The sequence below is a fragment of the Oculina patagonica genome, chromosome 9 (genome assembly GCF_052425735.1).
Source record: "Oculina patagonica isolate OP01 chromosome 9, crgOcupat, whole genome shotgun sequence".
NCBI lineage: Eukaryota > Metazoa > Cnidaria > Anthozoa > Scleractinia > Oculinidae > Oculina > Oculina patagonica.
Window position 1 is genome coordinate 16,964,013 of NC_135766.1, and position 20,215 is coordinate 16,984,227.

Genomic DNA, 20,215 nt, shown 5'->3' on the forward strand with positions numbered 1-20,215 from the left:
TGGACCACCCCATCTGAAGTCCAGTGCACTAACCACTTGGATGGTGAAAGTACTTTTTAATGGTGAATGGTAGGGATTAGAGAATTATTGACAGCACTGGAAATATGAATTATGTGTAACAAAGCTAGACATTTTGTAGTTAGAGCTCACTGAAAACCTTACTTGCAGTCATGGCCTCGGTGGCACACTCGAGCACACTCTGTACAACAACAAAGAGAGCCAGTCAGGCCACAAGTGCGACACTCAAAGATGTCTTGATTAATGTGCTCTGTGCCAGTCCAAGTAAATGAACATGTGTCATTACAGCACAGCACATGAAGAGGAGAAGCATCTGGGTGACTGTCAGACGGACACACCATGGATATTAGAACAGTTCTGTCAATCTGTCCACTCTGGTTAGTAGCTAAACACTGGGCTGTGGTGAACAAGGTGAGAGCAGCATGGTATGTACGGCCACGAACGGCAGCCATGAACGGTGTACAGCCATCTGTATCCCTAACAAGTGAAGAATGAAAACACAGAGTTAGCCTGATAAAACAGACCCCTTATGGCATGCTGAATCCAGCCCTGCTCACAGAACTCAAGGTTGATTTTGAATCTACACAGAGGACCCTCCTGAAAACCACCCCCTAGGTGATTGGAGGCCTCCTCTTAAAACATTATTTATTATATTATTATTTATTATTATTACACTGAGCTTTTTGTCAAACGTTTCCTATTAGCTGTTTACCTTATAGAAAGTTAAATTTTGAAATAAACTAGGGGGTTCCCACACTCATTTAGGAGCAACAGTACCATGTTTATACGATATAATTCCTCATCAATTAATACCACCATGATCATTTACGATTGCTTGCGACATGTTAATTCATGTTTCCAGCTATTGTTTCTTATTCTACACAGGTAATAATTATCGGTCTATAATTAAGTTATTTCTCAGTTCAGAACAAGAAAAAGAATGACAGGTCACCATATGGCAAACTCGTTTACGAGAAAATGTTGATTTACCTCTCTGGGGTGGTCTAGCCACAAAGAAAAAGGCTGCCAATTTAAAGCACAGGTTAACCAAGTGCGAAATTATGTGTAGTAAAGATGCACAATGCAATAAGGAATGACCTCAAGGTGTATAAACCATCTTAACAAGGCAACACATTAATACAGTCTGTAGATTGTTTCACCGACCTATACCCGAGACAGACTGTCAAGAACATCATTTGATTGCAAAGACATGGGTTAACACAATACAAAACGAATACTAATAGCAATTGCTTACTTGGCAGTCATAAGTTGAAGCAGGAATGGAGCCAACACAGCACTGTCACATAACAGTTTCAGGCACTTAAGAGCCTTATTCTGCGTGTTCAGTGATTCTGTTGACTGACTGGATGCTGCTGCTGCTGCTGCTGTTCCTGCTGCTGCTGCCGCGACTGTTGACGCTGTCGATGATACCGGTGCAGGGATTGAAACTGGTGGAGTTGGAGTTAACGATGGGCTTGTTTCATCATCTTGTGCATCTAAAAGGTCAAAACCAAATTTGAGTCACACAAGCTTGGGGTAAAAAAAAAAAAACAATAATGCTTGCCACAGACATCAATTTTTTTCGAAATTCCCTGACAAAAAATAACTATTTCCCTGAGCAAATAAATATAAAATGTCCGATATACATGTAGTAGTGGCCTCCAGCGTCCACTCCCAAAAACAAAACATAGCCATGAACACATTGTCCTGAAATGTTTCTTCCAGCCTTCAATGGTATTCAATCAGAGGTGTTGTAAAACATTTTTGATTTTCCCTAATTTTTCTTCAAAATGTCAATTTTCCCTGCCTTATTTCCCTGACTTTTTTCTGACATTAATTTTAAGAATTTAATTTTTAAAACCCTGGCCATTTCCTGACCTGTTGTCTGAATGTTGTTTAATTATATACTTCAGAAAGTTCTTTCGTCGAAGCGATAAAAGAATTAGATAAACTTTGGTAATTTCTTGACATTCTAGATGTCTTTGCTATTCTTTGAACGCACGATTTTGGAGTTAATATTTTAAGGGAAAGGACAGCGAGGACGACAAAGAACAACTTGGAGGCGGACGATAGAAAGCGAACTTAAAACCCTTAACTACACTTGGGGAGACATCGAAAAGAAAGCCAGGAACAGCGGAAAAGCAACATATCAGTAACCATTGACCGCTAACCACTGAAAAATGGCTTACATTAAAAGTTAAAAACAAATCGCTAAGCGCTAAAACGTAACCCGCAAACTGCTAACTACAAATGGCGTAGTGCACGCGCGAGATGCAAATATTCAACTCGCTAGGGAGGGGAAAGGAAAATGTAACAGACCCTAAAAGCGATTCCATAGAACCTGAAAACAACTGGTATAACTTTTAAAAACGCGTGGTGACCCCTACTTTTTATTTTATAAAATGAAAGTAGTAAGTCTATAGAGCACATGTTTAATTTTTCATTAAGTGAAAAAAAATTAGGCCAATTTTCTGGACGTGCAAGTGAGAGCTGCTAGAGTCAAAAATAGCTCAAACGCAATTATTTTGTTAATAAAAACGTGGATCACGCAGTTCTGAAGACATTAGTTGTTAGTTATTTTAAAGATTGTTATATTTAATGTTGATTTTGTTCATGAAAAAACAATTTCAAACGGAATTTGCAAGGAAATTGCATTTAGTTTTACTTTATTTTAAAATGCTACGTCAGCACTTTTTTCCAGATTTCAAACCTAATTATCTCGAAAATTTGCGTGGCTACCCCCAATTTTCTTTTTGAATTTTAGTAGCCCTTGGTAACATCTACATTTCTTACATAGTCATCGGCCGGGCAAAAATACCTTGCCATTAGTAGGCACCGTCCTTAACTCCAAAATCGTGCGTTCAAAGAATAGCAAGGACAGAGAATGTCAAGAAATTACCGATGTTTAATTACATTATTCAAACAACCAGTACTAAGCAGGACTGGAGGATTGACAGAGCCACACCTGGCCTGCCATAGTTTTAGTACTGCATCTCACTGAGCTGCAAAACAGTCGGTCATCGGACATTGGCCAGATAAAATTTGCTCATGTCCAGCTAAATCCCAAGTGTGGTTGGACATGATGTCCAGACAATTTTTTGATCGTAAATCGCTTTACGGCAACGATTAATTAAAATCTGTCTGACCACAATTTTGTCTTGTCTGACCTAGATGGTGTCTAAGTAGGACGCATGTCCTTTCAAGTGAAAACAAATTATTTGCAGCCCTGATCTTATACAGTGTGTTGGCCTGATAGTTAGAGAAGGTTCCTAGACTGGTCAGGCCCTCAAATTGCACAAAGCACTTGGGAAGGGGTAGGGAATTAGTGCATTGATTTTTAATGAGGTTAAATATATTATTTAACTTAGTTAGCGACTAGGAGCTATTGTGGCTGTTCTGTAGTTGTCTGGCGTTAGCGTGGCGTTGGTGTGGCTTGGCGTTTATTAGCGTACATTGGCGGGCTGGCAATTTCCTTTGCATGGCATTTACTTCGTGTCAAGCGCTGCGGGCAAGCTGTTACCTGCCGCATTCTTATGCGTGCGCCGTTGCACGTGCTAGTAGTTTCACTGAGTCGCGTAGCTTCACTGAGTTTAGTGCTCGAGACGTTGTGGCTTACTTCAAATATATATATTTTTTTTTTTCCACTGAATTTCATTCAGTGTGACGGGTGCTGGGATGGGGCTGGGTGTGGCGGGCGGGGCTCGTAGCTGGGTTGTGGCTAGGGCAGGCTTTCGGGGTGTTCTTGCTACCTGGGTTCGGGGTCGGCAGCTCCAGCCCCCAGGTTCCTTGGCACCCAACCTCCAGGCGTTAAATGTTGTTATGAAAGGTTATGAGGAGAGTGGTAAAGGAGCTGAAGACTACTCTTATAGAATAAGGGAATTAATAAGCACTTATTAGTATTAAATGTATGGCACAAAGAATGATATCAGTGTTATCACCTGGAGCATCAGCTGGTGGCCAGTGCAAAGTGGGTATGGGAGCATCTTCCTCCACATCAAGTCCTGCAAGCGAGGATGACGCAGATCTTGCAGCAGTCACCGCCCGCTGCATCATCTCACGCACACCCAGTCTTGATGAGCCCCCACTGCTTCCTGGTCTACTATCAGTACCTCCATTACCACTGACGCTGCTGACAGCACCAGCGCTATTACCAGCACCCGAGTTACTGGTTACACCATCTGGGAAACAACGAGAGAAACAATCAGTCTACTTAAGCCCCATATCCACATGCAAATTCTTCTGACGGATCTCTGTACATTTTCTTATAGTATTAGTTGGGAGAATTAGTTATCAAATCGATTTCCCTTTGCTGATCATAATTTTTTGTTTATTCTCGTAACTTTTTCTCTTGATGAAGTATTGCTATTGTGAGGAGAAAATTGATGTCAGTCACTCTCGGGACTTAAGCGGTTCCAACAAATTAGAGTAGCAAGCACAGTTAGAGCTGCCCAATCACACAAGCAAGTAAAAAGTTAGCTAATACTAATTTTAAAGAATTAGACAACAAAAAGCTATCAAGGTTAACTATGCAATCTAATAGGCTTTTAAGCTGGATTTTAGGAGCTTGCTTTCCATTATCACAATTAAAGCAATGAATTATAGATCTATACACATAGTCCTCTCTTAACTAAGTAGAGACTAAGTGAAAAGACAACAAAATTACACAGGGTTAGGCTTAAGATTCAACGGGCTTCAAGGCAGGACTCTATGGGGGTTACCATCAGTAATTATTAACATTGCTCTACAGGTCAGAGGTAAAGTTCTGCAGACATATCTTTTGTTTGAGCCTAACATAAATACATGCACAAGCATTGAAAGTGTAAAGGATGCCCATGACCATTTCACTCAAAAGTAAGGCCTTAAAATAACTGAGGTCAATGTGCTGCCTTTGCAGTGACATCTGGATAGATGTTCTAGTCTTCTTGAATAAGGACGATAAACTGTAGGACCCATCTCCTGCATCTCCACTGTTACAGCCAGCAGGGGACATTACAGAGCCCACACACTTATCGCAAAGAGTAGGGTCCTAAGTTCCTGGTGTTGTACTAAGGTTGCCATGAGAATAAGCTACAATTAAGCTACTCTACAAATTGAAATCCAGTGGGAGGCGCGGTGGCCTAATGGTTAGCGCGCTCGACTCCGAGTCAAACGGCCCTGGTTCGAGGCCTGGCCAGGGCGCTGCGTTGTGTTCTTGGGCAAGACACTTTACTCTCACAGTGCCTCTCTCCACCCAGGTGTATAAATGGGTACCGGCGAATTCACTGCTGGGGGGTAACCCTACAATGGACTAGCATCCCATCCAGGGGGGAGTAGCAATACTCCTAGTCGCTTAATGCTACGGAAACCGGGATAAGCTCCGGCTGTATGGGCCTCATGGCTTGGACACAGACTTTCCTTTTTACAAATTGAAATCCAGGGGGTAAATAAAGTATTCTTATCACACAATTATTATATAACTTATAACAAAATTTATATTCAGCATCAGGGCATTTTCTCTTACCACTTGAGCGTACAGCTGCTGCTGCTGCTGCCACTGCCGCAGCAAGAGCGTCTACTGCACCTTTAATTGACTCCAGCTTATTACCAAGTGCACCAGTATTTGTTGTTGAGCCACTACTTTGGGATTCTGCTGGCTCGCCAGGCTCATGAGCAGATGTTGGGAAACTTCGGGAGACACATGCATGGAGAATGTTCCTGTTACCATCGCATCTTTCCAGTAAAGCTGCTTCTAAGAGGCTGCCCATGTTGACTGTAAATAGATGGATAATGAATAATAAATGAACTGAAATATGAACTTGGTTAATAGAATGAATGGTAAATAGATTGCATGACAAGAGCGCATTTCAGTCTTTTTGTCCACTTAAGAAAATTCTAATTTAAAAAGTTAATACAAGATTTTGTATGCAAAAGTATCAACTGAAATGGTTGAAAAAAAGTCTCAGTGAAAATTAATCTACAATCTTAGTCAAAAGTGGCTTCGCCTAGCAGTTTCTATGGAAAATTTACCACTACTTTTTAATTTTCATCGCACTATGCCAACATACCCCCTCTTCTCCATCCAATGATGTATGATTGTAGCAAAGGGCTTCCAAACACAAACTACAGTTGTACAACTACATACATTGATTTGATAGGGGAAGGGAGGGGGGGGGGGTGAAAAAGAGGGGCAAAAGCGTGAAATTGGACCAAATACAGTGAACTCTCGCCTTGCGGACACCCGCTATTATGGACAAAATCCAGATCCCCGACAAAAGAGGTTTGACTGGAAATGACTCCCTCTATTACGGACTCTCGCTATAACGGACACAAAACGATGCCCCAAGCGTGTCCGCTATAACGAGAGTGGACTGTAACAGCAAAGTGGGGCCTAAAATGACAATGTGTCAACACTTTTGTCACTTATTGTAGTGCATCACTCAACCAATAACCAATCCAGTGCAAACACTCTATCACCAAGCTATATTACACTGCTGGGATCTGGACTATGACCTCTGTGAAAGTACAAAGACGAAGACTTGAGGTTTCCTTCCCAAAAAGTAAAGTACAAAAACTAAAGTTTTTTGCCGCTTTTAATTATCTTTTTTTTTAGACTTGGCTGTGAGAATGGCACTGTAACTCTAAGCCTTATTAAATTTCTTTTAACTGCATTGTTAACTTACCAGGATCTGTTTCCATGGAATCAAGAAACTGTTTAATAGCATCATAGTCACTCTTGAGAACGTGACACATCAATTGCTGGGTCTACATATAACAGGAAAGATTTAATAAAAATGCAACAACTCTTGCTAAACAAAAAGCTTACTCAAGCTTGAATATGGGCTTTTAAGTTGAACTGCTATTTTGTTTCCGTCCCTATCCCCCACTCGGGGGCAAGGAACTACACGGTAAGAGCGAGCTATTTTGTTGGAAATGCATCAAGGCTATCAGTGAAACATCTGAACGGGCTCTCGCGCAAGTTACATAAACATCTTTGGTTTACATGATTCTCAACACGCTGCATTACAACCAGTGCAACAATAGTGTGTAGATCTATGAATGTATAGGACTTACTTGTACTGCAAGTACAACCACAAGAGCTCTAGCTTTACACTCAGTCCCTGGTCTCAGAGATGTGACACCAACACCAAGGCTTTGCAAAGGAGGAAGATCCTACAGGTAACAAAAAACAATAAAGTTAGCCGAACGTCACATGCATGCAATAACCAATAGAACATCCTTCCCTCGAAATGAATGCAATAAGCTGAAGTAGCACCCTAATTCATGCTATTCAGTCTTTGGAAGGGATGCACATGGGAACATAATATTAAAGAGATTAATTGTGTGCTTATTTAACTTAATGCAAAGACAACACTGAATAATGAAGAACTTTACATAGTTATCACTTTTCAGTTTACCCAGACTTACTGATAACTACAATTTTTCATAGTAGTCCAATTAGTGTCACCATAGGTATTTCTATTTCAATCCCTAGCTATATTTTGTCAACCATCTGTAGATTTGAATGATCACTCCAGTTGGGATGATCATCAACGTCACCACCATTAAACACCAACTAGTGTACTCCACATAACTACAATGAAGGCCAATCACATTGTAGAACAAAATCAGTGCATTTTTATTAATATTCCAACCTCAATTCTTTTAGCCACAGTGCAAGACATAAATTCCAATTAGCATAAACCTTTGATCATTGACAAAATTTGTTGACACACCCACCGCCACCTCTGTTTCAGTGTTGGATACCACACGTGTGCCCAAACTCCTAAGAAATTGTGGGAGGCGCAGTGGCCTAATGGTTAGCGCGCTCGACTCCGAGATGAACGGCCCAGGTTCAAGGCCTGGCCGGGGCGCTGCGTTGTGTTCTTGGGCAAGACACTTTTAATTACTCTCACAGTGCCTCTCTCCACCCAGGTGTATAAATGGGTTCCGGCGAATTTACTGCTGGGGGGTAACCCTGCGATGGACTAGCATCCCATCCAGGGGGGAGTAGCAATACTCCTAGTCGCTTAATGCTACGGAAACCGGGATAAGCTCCGGCTGTATGAGCCTCATGGCTCGGACACAGACTTTACCTTTACTTTTTAATTGGAGGCACAATTTTTTTTTTGAATGCTATGTTACATTGTAAAGGTGGAGAGGGGGAAATTGCTTATTAATTATTTTATGCTTCAAGTGAGAAAAACAGAATGGCCAAGGTTTTGTCAAAGATTGTAGGCAACACACAGCACTCACCGTCCAAGCAGGATCTTTCACAGTACCAAGAAAGTTCTTTGACAGAGGAAACAATGCTCCATTGGTGTCTGTCATCATAATTAAGGAATCCTGAAAAGCAACAATGCCAGAAAAATAATTACAAATACATGCAAAAAACACATTATGAAGTCTGCATTAAGCCCCCTCTCAATAGGGCTGTCTAGATGTTCAATTTTTGTACCCTTCCTCCTGCCAAGATGGGAAATTATGACATTTTATAAACAAGAAAACAAGGAGAATTTATATGCATTTCATGGTTATTGATCCATATTTGAAGGCTTCAGTGCAAAAAAGGGCGGTAGTGATTCATGCCTAAAATGAACATTGGCAAACACCTATTTTCCTTTGTTCTCGTGTACACACGGTAATAATTATATGATAATGAATATTTAACAAAGGATAATACCAGATTGTACCTACAAGTGTAGGGTTAAATTCCAACACAACATACCGTAGAATTCTGGTTATAAGCCCTGGGCTTATACAACTTCGTAAGGGGTTTTGGGTGGGCTTATAAGCGGAGGGGCTTATATCCGGGAGGGCTTATAAGCGGAATGAAAAAATCGTTTCGAAAAGAGCCACGGGAGTGTTGATCGAAATACATTTTAAGTTAAAAATGCATAATAAAGCAACATTTAGCCATGTTCAGTACTGTCATCCGGTAGAGGGAGGGCTTATATCCGGGAGGGGGGGGGGGGGGGGGGCTTATAATCGGATGCATTTTTTTGTTTCCAGGTAGATGGGCTTAAAACTGGGGGGGCTTATAACCGGAATTTTACGGTATACACTCAGTAAGGTTTTCTCCTTACATCTCCTGTTGGATATAGCTGAATATCTCGGGCTCCTGGCTGGCTAAGAAATGCCGCACAGTCTTTCGGCATAGTTCCGCCAGGTTCTGGTTTGGATGATGCCAGGCTATAAAGAGCATATCGCACCCCTGATGAAGTCTTCAACATCACATGAACTCCTACAAGATAAAACGACGTGTTGGCAGACGTGCAATTACACCAGTTAATAATGCAATTACACCAGTACAGTGAAAGAAAGATTGCAAGGTAATTTGAAAATCCACTTGTTGCTGCAGTTTGCTGCTAGGGATGCCTTTCAGTAATTTACATCTGAACTTGTTTTATCAACAGACAAAGGCTGTCAATTTAGGTGTGCGGGGGGCAAAAACCAGCGCCCCGCCAGCCCCCCCCGGACTGTCAATTTAGACCCAGTTGCAATTTTTTCTCTTAATTGAGGAGTGGACCATCAGAAATCATGTGGGAGGAAATTTTTGGTGCATTGTTTTTATTCAGCTTGAGTTCTCTTTAAATATGCAAGCTCTTTAGAAATACGTTCCAGTTTGCAGTGCAGACAAGACTATTTTTTGCTTGAGATGAACTGCTTGCATGACTTTTTTTGCAGTTAGCTAAATACTCTCTCTAGAGCCTCTATTTTCATTCATTTGTAAACACTACCTGTATTGAACATTTCTAGGGCTACAGCATTGCCGTGGTCTATTGCTTTAGGACCAATGGTTAACATGTCTCGTTCCAAGAGGTAACTAGTGGGCCACCCCTTTTTGAGGGATATTACCGGTACATGTACTTTGCTTTACAAAATGTTTTTTTTTTTTTTGTAGGTGGGAGAGGGGGGAGGGGAGAGATAGTTATTCTCCTGCATCCCTCCTTTGATTTTCAATGTTCCACTTCTAACATTTTTGTAATACCCTGGCTAACAACTTTTACAGCCTGTACAGCCTGTAGTCTTAGAAAAGTGGAAAGAATTATAATAATATCAATGAAATTATTATTGATAAGCTTTTTACCTTTACAGTTAACAGTTACAGCCAGTGGTCTAGTGCCTGTTGGAACAGATAACAGTTTTGGTGTACGCTGAATACAGTCAGGAATCTTGTTGGCTGCAGATGACTTTACCAGCTAGAACAAACAACCACAGCACATTATCATCATTATCATTGTTATACAGGGACTGCCAGATATACAATCCAGCTTTCTTACCAGTATAAGATAATCAGATAAGTACAATGTATATCATACAAGTTTCCAAATGAGATATTTTCTTCTTTTAAACAAAACTACCGGTGTGTTAAATGAGTGAATTGAAAGGAGAGAGATAATTACCTGAAGTTCATCTTTGCGCAGGAGACGTACATCCTGCAGAAGAGAGCCAGCTTCTTCACTTAGCACAGCGGCGGCAGACTGAAGAGCGCTATCTTTGGGTGGAAACTTGACAGCAGCATAGGGTCCATCAACCTGAAAAAATACAAAATGCAATGTTCAAATAAGTGAATACATGTAGTTTTCTTCAGTCTATTTTCTTGTGCTTCAAAACATACATCTAAAAACTAGTTGGAAATAACTTGAGGCATTTGGAAAAGCTGATAAAACACTTGTAGGATTGTTTCTAAATCCTATGATATTTTTTGTCATAATTTATGTGTATATAATTATAATGCATATAACAATGTTAAGAAAATTGAAGGCTTGATTTACAAGAATCAGTTCATAAAAAAACAAAAAATCTCCAAACTTACTTTAAGTACTTTTCCAACAGGTATGTTTCGTTTATCTTCTACAAAAATAACATCTTTCAAATCCCAATCCTGAACAGATTTATCTTCTGCAGCCTCTGATGACGGATACTTTTTACGTTCTGCAAATAACAATTATAGCAGTCAGTAATAACTTACTCTAGAGTGGTACTGAACACAGCTCGAGTTCACTGTATGGAGTTGTACTCGTTTTTCTCAGAATCAAAGTGCCAACCAGCCAAAAATAAAATACAATGGAATATTTTACAGGGCTCGAGACTAACAGTAGCAAACTAGCCAAAGGCTAGTAGAAATGCAGTTTTGGCTAGTAGGTTTTGGACTTTCACTAGCCAAAATGGCTAGTGGAAATTTCAGGCAGTTTTGTGAAAAGAACCCACAAATTGAAATCGACTCTGAGAGAACAAAACTAACAAGTACACTGTTGACATATATCAAAGAATATGGACAAGCAAAAGTTACCGAAAAGCGAACAAAAGATAACTTCTTTTAGGACTTTCCGGTGACGAAAGCGACAAGTGAAAGAAAACTGTTTCTGCTAATTATTTGCGGTCCTGGGAAATGATCGAGCATTATGTGTAGGTTGTAACGTTAATTAGTGATTGGGTAAGGTTGCATGAAGAACAAGGGTGAGAGGTCGCGTACGTGAATGTTTCAAAAAAGCTTTCAGGTACACATTTAAGATTTGGTTCCGTTGGATACCCGAGATTATTCTGCAGTGGGTAGGAGCAAAAAAGGGAGGAAAAGACCCAGTGAAGACAGCAAAGTGCCTCTGTGAAAAAGCAAGTTTTTGCCTTCGTGGAACACAGACTCTCGATGGATTTAGGAAGAAAAACCTATTTTGTCCGATTTGTCACTGGCTTTTGTCTCCCCAGGCTTGGGAAAAAAACGAAAACCATGCTTGAAAGTTCTGGCTAGTAGAATATTGGTTTTGGCTAGTGAAATCAAAGGTGTCACTAGCCACTAGGCTAGTCGGCAAAAAAGTTAGTCTCGAGCCCTGTTTTACTACTAAATTGAAAAACACATGAAAAAATTCAGGCATTTTTAAAAGAAAAAAAATCACCTAAGAGTCACTTAGCACAGTGTTGCGCCAAGCTCTTCAAATAGGCCCTTTGCACAACCTGGTCACATGCTACAAAGTCAGCAATGCTGGGCTGCACATTTTGCCATGGGACATTCAAAACAAAGGAGGGTGAAGCTTGACTGGTGCCAGTCCCTTTGTTCTGAATGGCCCACTGTGTGTTTTGCAGACAAACATGGCTGTACCAAGTGACAGGATCATGCAAGGCCTTTTTACAAGACCTTTTGTTTGTCTTGTTGTTTTATTTTTTAATGCAGGTACTTTGTACAACTAAATAGTGTACAAGGTGTCAGAGAGACAAAAACATAAACAAATGAATCAGGGACCCTACACTACATGTTGTACAATTACATTTTTTCACTGTGGCATCAGTGTACTTGTAACTTGACATGCCAATCATATTAGCCACCCAAACAAAGTCTACCTGATTGAATATAATTAACTCAAAACTTGCATAAACTTCTGACTCTGTTCCCCTAGGGATTTAAAAATACAAAGATCGATCAAATCAAACCCACTTAGGCCAAGGGAGCCAGGGACATCACTCTCTTGTTCCTCAATAACTGGTGGATTGCAAGGAGATTCTTCATTTCCCAAAGGTAGAACTTTAAAGCGGCACTTCTCATCCAGATTCCATGCTGATTCTAACAACTGTCCCATGCGAGGGATACCAGAAGAAATGTTAAAACCAATAGAGCCAGGATGGTACAGAGGACAACTGCGCAAACAGACCTGATGGTAAAAAACAGCAACAGTATTACAATCAGTGGCAGATCAAGGGGAGGGGCCTGAGCCCCAACACTATTTTTAGGCCAAACTATAAAGGCCCGAAGGGCGGAAAAATTATTTTCAAGAGCAGGCCCCCTTATTTCAGGGTCTGGATGATTGGGCCCCCCACTTACCTGAAAGTCTGGATTGGCCGCTGGCAGTTGGTATGAGATTTTAGGTACTAAATATTTTGTAGCATTCATATGAAACACAACTGCAGTCTATAAAATACTTAGCTATTATTTCTTTACTTACTGAATTTAACTGTTACGTGTTAAAATCTGTCAACATCACCAAATACTTAAAAGTACAGGTAGATGCATCAGTAATTTGCAAACAATAAAATACTAATATTGAAAAATGTAATCACAACTACCGGTAAGTGAAAGTACCTGAACTCCTCGCACTATACAGCTAGTGAACGTGGTGCGGTTTCTTCTTGCCCTAGCCCGGGCTTTTTCAAGTAGTTTCTTTCTTTGCTCAAATGGAAGTACACCCCTATAGAAATGACAAATTGTTATAATTATTAGAATTACAATAAAACTGCTGGAGCGATCTGTGGTCATAGCAGGCAGCTGTTTTATCACTAATATTTAGCTTTTTTTTCTGTTTTATGTGGAAAAATGCTCTAAAGATCGATGCAGAGGATGAAGATATTAGAGAATTATGCGGATCAGCACCACTGCATCCTGTCAGATGCCCTGACTTTAAGAGTTCCATGTATGGCAAGGGAGGTGGAGAGCTCTCCTCCCCCACCCCCCAGTCAAGAAAAGGAAAAAAGCCTAATTTGTCTGATAGGGTTAATTTGATTACTTACCACCAGTACAATGCCCCTGACGACATCTGTGCACAAGTGTAAAGGGAGCATGTGTGAATGGCTACAACTTTATCTCCAGAGAACTCGGCAAATCCTTGAGTGGGATGTTCCAGTTTGCTAGCAATAGAGCTCAGGGTTTCATCAATCCACGTAGCAACCTGTAAGGAATACAAAAATAAAATTATAGGTAAATATAGTTTATATCACACAGTTTATAAAATGAATGTAACTTAATTGCCCAAGACATACATGTAGGACTTACCCTTATTATAGGAAATTAACGCGTCATGAAATTAACGCGAATTTCAAACTTTTGCGTTAATTTAAGTCGCGTTAATTTTTGTTAACGTTAATTTCCACGCCGTTAATTAAGTGGAGCGTTAATTTCCATGACGTTAATTTCCATTATTTTGGCTCCAATATTTCATTACAGTCCAGATGTTCTTGACTCCAAGGAAGAAGCATAATTTTATCTGCCACTATCATTGATACTGTGAAGAACGCTCAAAGTGGGAAAAGTACCACGAACATCGTTTTCGTTTAAGATAACACGTGTTCCTGTTTTGTACGTCGCGTTAATTTCCTTCATTTTGAAATGTTACCCCCTCTTTCGCGTTAACTTCCTTTATTGGGAAGTAATTTTCCCTTCAATTCGCGTTAATTTAAGTCACGTTAATTTCAAATACCTTAATTAACACAAGTGTTAATTTCCTTTAATAAGGTACTTTCCAGTGAGTAAATATTAAAAAAAATACAGTTCCACAACCCTCCCAGTTTATATTTTTCCTTAGTGGCCATTTGGCCACTGACTGCTCAAGTTTAGTCACCAGTGAAAAATTTTAGTCGCCATGGCGACTAAAATGGTCTTGACTTGGAGGGTTGTTCCACACTACAGTACCGCTCAAATGTAAGTTACCACCTCTCGTCTCGTTTCTCGCGAGACGCGTCTCGTTTCTCGCGAGACGAGTCTCGTTTCTCTCGAGACACTTCTCGTCTCTCGCGAGAGTCAGTGAAGCGTTCAGTATGGAATATATTACTCGCAAGAGGCCGTATTCATATTGTATCAAAGATTTCTGTCTGTAGTGCGTTGCCAAATCGATGAAACTGAAATTAAATGTATCAACAAAAAGCTCAATTGACCCGATCATTCGCAAGGAAAAATCAGTTTAATGATCTCCGACATTGACTTTGCTTGGGCTCGAAACGTGTTTTTTTTTTTTCAACAACAAGTTTCGTTCATGTTACTATGATGTAAATCGTTGAACAACATGTAAAGTTACGTGTACGGTCCGGAAGGTTTCTTTCACATTTGCAGATAAAATTTCTTTAAGAACAACAAACATGCTTGTGTAAATACCCGGGTGTAAATATTATCTTCCGAAAGAATGTCGCCGGCCGCCGCCGCGCCGTCGAACGAAAGTTATCTGAAACATATTTAAACGAAAGTGTAAACCTTGCAAAACTTCCGATCCAACAGATCAAACGTTAGGAATTTTGGAGGGTAAGGAAAATGTTTTCTCACATCCGAAAGTGTATTCGAATTCCCCACGGGAGATGTCTTCAACCAAATCAAAAAGCGTTTGCTATTTGCGTACTATCAAGCCAAAAAACATTTCTGGGACAGTTGTTGAATGAAACTTAAGTCTTGAATAAAACGCGTATCGATAATCGAATGTTATAAAAGCAAAGATGGCCAAAAAGCGGAAAAATGAACCGTGACTGTTTATAGAAATAGTTACTACCATTTTCGAGCGACCGTGAAAGGCAAACTTTTTTCCGCGTTTTTTCAAGGGTAAAACATTCAAGTTTGACTAGACAAACCGTCGCGTTTTTCAACTGAACCAATTCACGTTTGTGGCGTCAACATGTCAAGTTTGACAGCTCCGCCGGTGTGTTTCTGCACATGAAACAATGGTTTTGAAAACTTTTGCGTCGACTTTTTATATTTCTTCAATGAATGTCGACAGAAAAGGGCGGCTTTACATTTCTGGCAATTGTTGTGACAGCGATCAGCGATTGTTTATTTATTTATTTTTATTTTGAGAGTATTTTTTACGTTAATCAACGTTAAATGGTTTACTTGTAAAACGCGACAGTTTGTCTAGACAAACTTGAATGTTTTACACGTGAGAAAACGCAGAAAAAAGTTTGCCTTTCACGGTCGCTCGAAAATGGTGACCGTCTGCAAATTCAGCTCACGTGCGACAATTTGTCGGCCGCGTTGATTTGCATTTTGATCAAGCGTCTCGGCACGATTTCAAAACAAGTAATATCTTGGGTTTTACAAGGTTTATAAAGTTTGTTGAAACAGTAAAATACTCTGCCTTTAAAAGGTTTACTTGAATTGACTCAAAACTATCGCTTGGCGCATGTATATGTTTGGATTATTTCTCCTGTAACTTGAAACCCGAGATGTCGCGAAACCACAAAACTTTGATATGCCGCACGGCAAACAAGTCGCAGGGAGCTATTGATTTGAAGCTTTATACGAATCAAAAGTTTTTTTCTTGGAAAGAGACAAATGTTGAATGAAGAGAGTTTACAAACTGAAAGATCAAAGCTGTTCGCTTTTTTTCCAGCGAGAAAGAAAGCTAGTTCGCAGGAACGAGTCGACAGTGGATTCCAACAGGTAAAGCGCTCGACCTTTGCATACTGTCAAGCATCGAAACATTTTTCTAGTAACTCATTGAATATAACTTAAATCTTAAATAAAACGTATGTTATGAAAGTGGGTTTTGATTTTCTTTAATTTTGCTTTAATAAACTCGTTACATTTGCATATGAATACGTGTTATATTCCCCAAGCCCAACTACCGGGCAGTTTCACTCTTTCACAACAACATACGAATAACAGCAAAACTTATAACGCTTTAGATGTATTTACTTTGGCCTATTAGTTCCGCTTGAACATTTGAAAAACAAATAGGAAACAGTTTCGTTGAGATATCCCTTTTATTCGGAATACAAACCTGTGTATCTTGAAGCTGCTATTGCTTGTCGTTCGTAGCAACGAGTTCATGCATATTTTGTGTAAAAGTAAACATTGCAAGTTTTATGAACGATAAGTTTTTCATGTACCCAGACAAAACGTTTTGCTGTAAACTATGACTTGTTTAGGTGAAAAAAACAAACAAACAAATAATTTCTTGTTTAACACACGAATAAGTCATTTGATAGATCTGTAAAACATTTCAAGACGTGCATGCCGCCAACGATTTGAACGATTCAGACAAATGTTAATTAAAAGCAAGCGCTCGGAGCGAGCGCCGCCGATCGATCGATCGGAAGTGAAACTATTATGGCTATCTCGATTCAGTTTCGCTTGGAAATACGTTTTTGGTTGCACCCAGTCAAGTTGTTTTGCTGTGATTACATGTATAGATCATTTAGGTTAAAGAAAAATACTTCCCAGTTAAGTACACGACGAAGTTATAGCCATGAAGACGTAAAAACTATTAACATGTAAAGACAAGCGTGCCGCCACCGATTCACGCGCAAAATTTTATCCGGCTTTGGGAATGTCGGTGAAGTCTCACTTGACAGTTGAACAAATGCAACAGAAGGCGAAAACTTCGTACTTGCAGTGCACTCGCGAGAAACGAGACTCGTCTCGCGAGACGCGTCTCGTTTCTCTCGAGACGAGTCTCGTCTCTCGCGAGACGCGTCTCGTTTCTCGCGAGACGGTGGTAACTTACATTTGAGCGGTACTGTATCTTCTGAATAGCGATTTATCAGGTTGATAAATGTAGCCTTATCCCTAATTTGAACAACTGGGCTCAGGGTTTTTGTGAGAACACACAAAAAACTAATCAAACACTTGCTTTTATTTAAATAATACCCTTCTGTGTTTTTTAACTTCCCACTTGTTTGTAGAGCTGATGAGGCAGGTATTATTAAAATGCCCCGCGAAACAGAAACAATTTCTTCTGCATGTATCATAGATGTACATTATAGGCCGTTATCCATGATTACTCCTGTTATGACTGAGCTTGCTCATTATGTTACACATCATGTTGCCACAGACATGGTCTGATTGATCAGTTTTCAAAATTTCCTAACATTTCCCTGACAAAAATAAAATTTTCCTGACCAAATAAATACAAAATGTCAGATAAAGTAGCGGCCTCTACCTGTAGCTCTTACTTCCAAAAGAAAACATCGCTGAGATCACACTGACCTGAAATGTTTCTTCCAACCAGCAATAATTTCAATTTTCCCTGACTTTTCTTCAAAATTTCAATTTTCCCTGACCCAAAATAAAATTTCCAGACTTTTCCCTGACCTTCAAGAATTTTATTTTTCCCTGACCATTTCCTGACCTGTGGCAATTCTGTTACAGGTGAAGATGTCTTGGTGGTCTCTGACTTTTCACTGACCACAAAACTATTTTCACTGACCTTGAATTACGTGAATTAACAAATAAGCCCAACCGTTTTTTACATTTGCTTCTTTTGCAGACCATTGATAGTGTTCTCTTCATTTTGATCTCTATTTTTTTCACAGGATTTTGAACGCACATGGCATTTGAATTCCCCAACAAATCCATTCTGTTTTATTGTTTCAGCCAAAATTCCCTTCACTTTTCCCTGACCTTGAAATTTTTTTTTTTCCCCAGTTTTTTTTTTTCCTGACTGTGTCAACCCTGGATATGACATGGATGATAACTTCAATAGAGCAGCTGCATAAAAACTTAATGACAGCCCTGCATGTGCTATCCACAACATTCATCATGTGCCCATCATTTTACCTTGCCAGACTCTGTGAGGACAGAAGCCCTTATGGAGGACGCTGACACCGATACAACCTTCTCATCCATGAGCCCAAGGGCTTTGGCTCTGGGATGATATATTACATCTTGATCTCTGTAAGGCTGAGGATCTTCCCATTTCCACTGATACAGCTTGCCATCTGCTCCAACACAGATCAGCTCTGAGTACATGGCAGCAATGTGTGTGAAGCATGGAAAGTTGCCATCCTGCAAAAGAACATTGTTCAAATACCGGTATTAATTATAGTTTTCTTGTTCGTACTACTCCATATGTTATAACAAGCATACAACTATATGCCTGCAAAAAAGAAATGGATCTTTACAGTCAGCCAGGGTTGTCATGGTTTTTGCCTGACTAGAAAACAATACTGATCAAATAATTTGAGGCTTTAATGTGCTCACCATTAGTTACTTTGAGTTCATAACCATGCAGGTGTTAGTAAGATAAAGTTGTCTTGTGTTTCTGCTTGGCTAACATTAAAAACCTCAATTTTGGATTGAAGATAATAATTTTATTATAGGGAAGTACATGATTGTACAATGTACAGTACCGCTCAAAAGTAAGTTACTACCCCTTGTCTCGGTGGTAACTTACTTTCGAGCTGTACTGTGTAAGTGAACCCCTATAACTCAAACCCTCCATTACTTGGACCTACTGCCAACTAGAATCTTTTTTGATTTCCCTCCAAGTCATTTTCCTACTTACTTCACCCTCAATTTTGACAACTCAAGCCTTTTTTGAGTCCCTTAAAGACCTGTTCAAGTTACTGGGATTCAACTGTAGTGCACTTACATGTAATAAGCTTAGTAGCTAATTTTTTTTTTCTGGAATTTTTTTCTGTTCATAGGTCACATCATAACATTTTAGCAAAGAATGAAATGAGACTTTTTCTTACCACATCTGGTGGCCACCACTGTAGAAGATCTGCAACACTCACAGGATCTGCAGTGAAACTCTGAGATGATAACTTATCCACCGATGGTTGTTTAGGAACACTGCTTGACGTCCCACAGTCAAGACTCCCTGTATGTATGTTCCCAAGCCATCGATCTCTCTCCCTCCTAAGTGCCTCTCTCTCTCTGGTTCTCTCTCTCTCCCTGTCGCGATCTGCCTCTCTCTCTGCAGCAGTCCTTGAAGCACGAGCACCACTGTTAGGGCGTCGATGTATTGCTCCATACTGTGAGTTGTAGAACATGTCTTCTGAAAATATCGCTTCAGGATCAACAACAAATGATGGGTCATCTACATGGACACCAGCGTCCAGCAAGGACATCAGGTCATCTGAAGACAACAGAAAAAAAAAGAATTAATTTAAGTGTCCCATAACTGTACACGTCGATGCTACATAATTATTTTAAAATCTGTAAAAGGGGATTTGACACAGATTTTTGAACAGCCAAAATTTATACTGTACGGGTAAGTTTGATTTCTATCTGCAAATTAAGGTTGCCTTTAGATCTTCCTTAACATGTTCAAAAATAATGTTTTTTATGGGCTAAGTTGTATAATTGCCTACTACTAATTTTATTTCAGAACAGTTTAGACCAAAAATCTGTGAAATCCTGTGACGTAGCTCCTACCCTCTCACCTTTTTTGGTTTTGTCGCCTTTTGAATTAAAACCGTTACTTCCTCTATGTCTGTTATTATGATTTATGACATGCCACAAACAATACCATTTAAATGAGATATACATGTAGTATGTGGTCTTCAGGCCCATAGTTACCGTTTTACAAAAATGTGGTATCAACCCTCCAAGTTTACTTTTTTCCTTAGTGGCCATTTGGCCACCAACTACTCGAGTTTTGGTCGCCAGTGAAAAATTTTAGTCACCAAATTAAGCTGATGCTTTCAATCATTCCTCTCAATTTTAGTCACCAGACTGGCGACCTTGGTTCAAATTAAGTCGCCAGCTCCAAAATTTTAGTCGCCATGGCGACTAAAATGGTCTTAA

The 20,215-nt window shown here is 39.8% G+C and overlaps 1 protein-coding gene across 1 annotated transcript in view; it reads right to left on the reverse strand.

The window, feature by feature from the left end:
• Positions 1–20,215, reverse strand: part of LOC144666945 (E3 ubiquitin-protein ligase UBR5-like) — a 53,105-nt gene that overhangs the window by 22,508 nt on the left and 10,382 nt on the right. Inside the window, 16 exon segments of the mRNA XM_078528385.1 lie at positions 163–495; positions 1,274–1,514; positions 3,957–4,196; positions 5,519–5,767; positions 6,678–6,759; positions 7,069–7,167; positions 8,251–8,340; positions 9,081–9,238; positions 10,085–10,196; positions 10,401–10,532; positions 10,814–10,932; positions 12,428–12,641; positions 13,070–13,175; positions 13,495–13,652; positions 18,242–18,469; positions 19,159–19,544. Coding sequence (XP_078384511.1) covers positions 163–495; positions 1,274–1,514; positions 3,957–4,196; positions 5,519–5,767; positions 6,678–6,759; positions 7,069–7,167; positions 8,251–8,340; positions 9,081–9,238; positions 10,085–10,196; positions 10,401–10,532; positions 10,814–10,932; positions 12,428–12,641; positions 13,070–13,175; positions 13,495–13,652; positions 18,242–18,469; positions 19,159–19,544 — 2,947 coding nt within the window.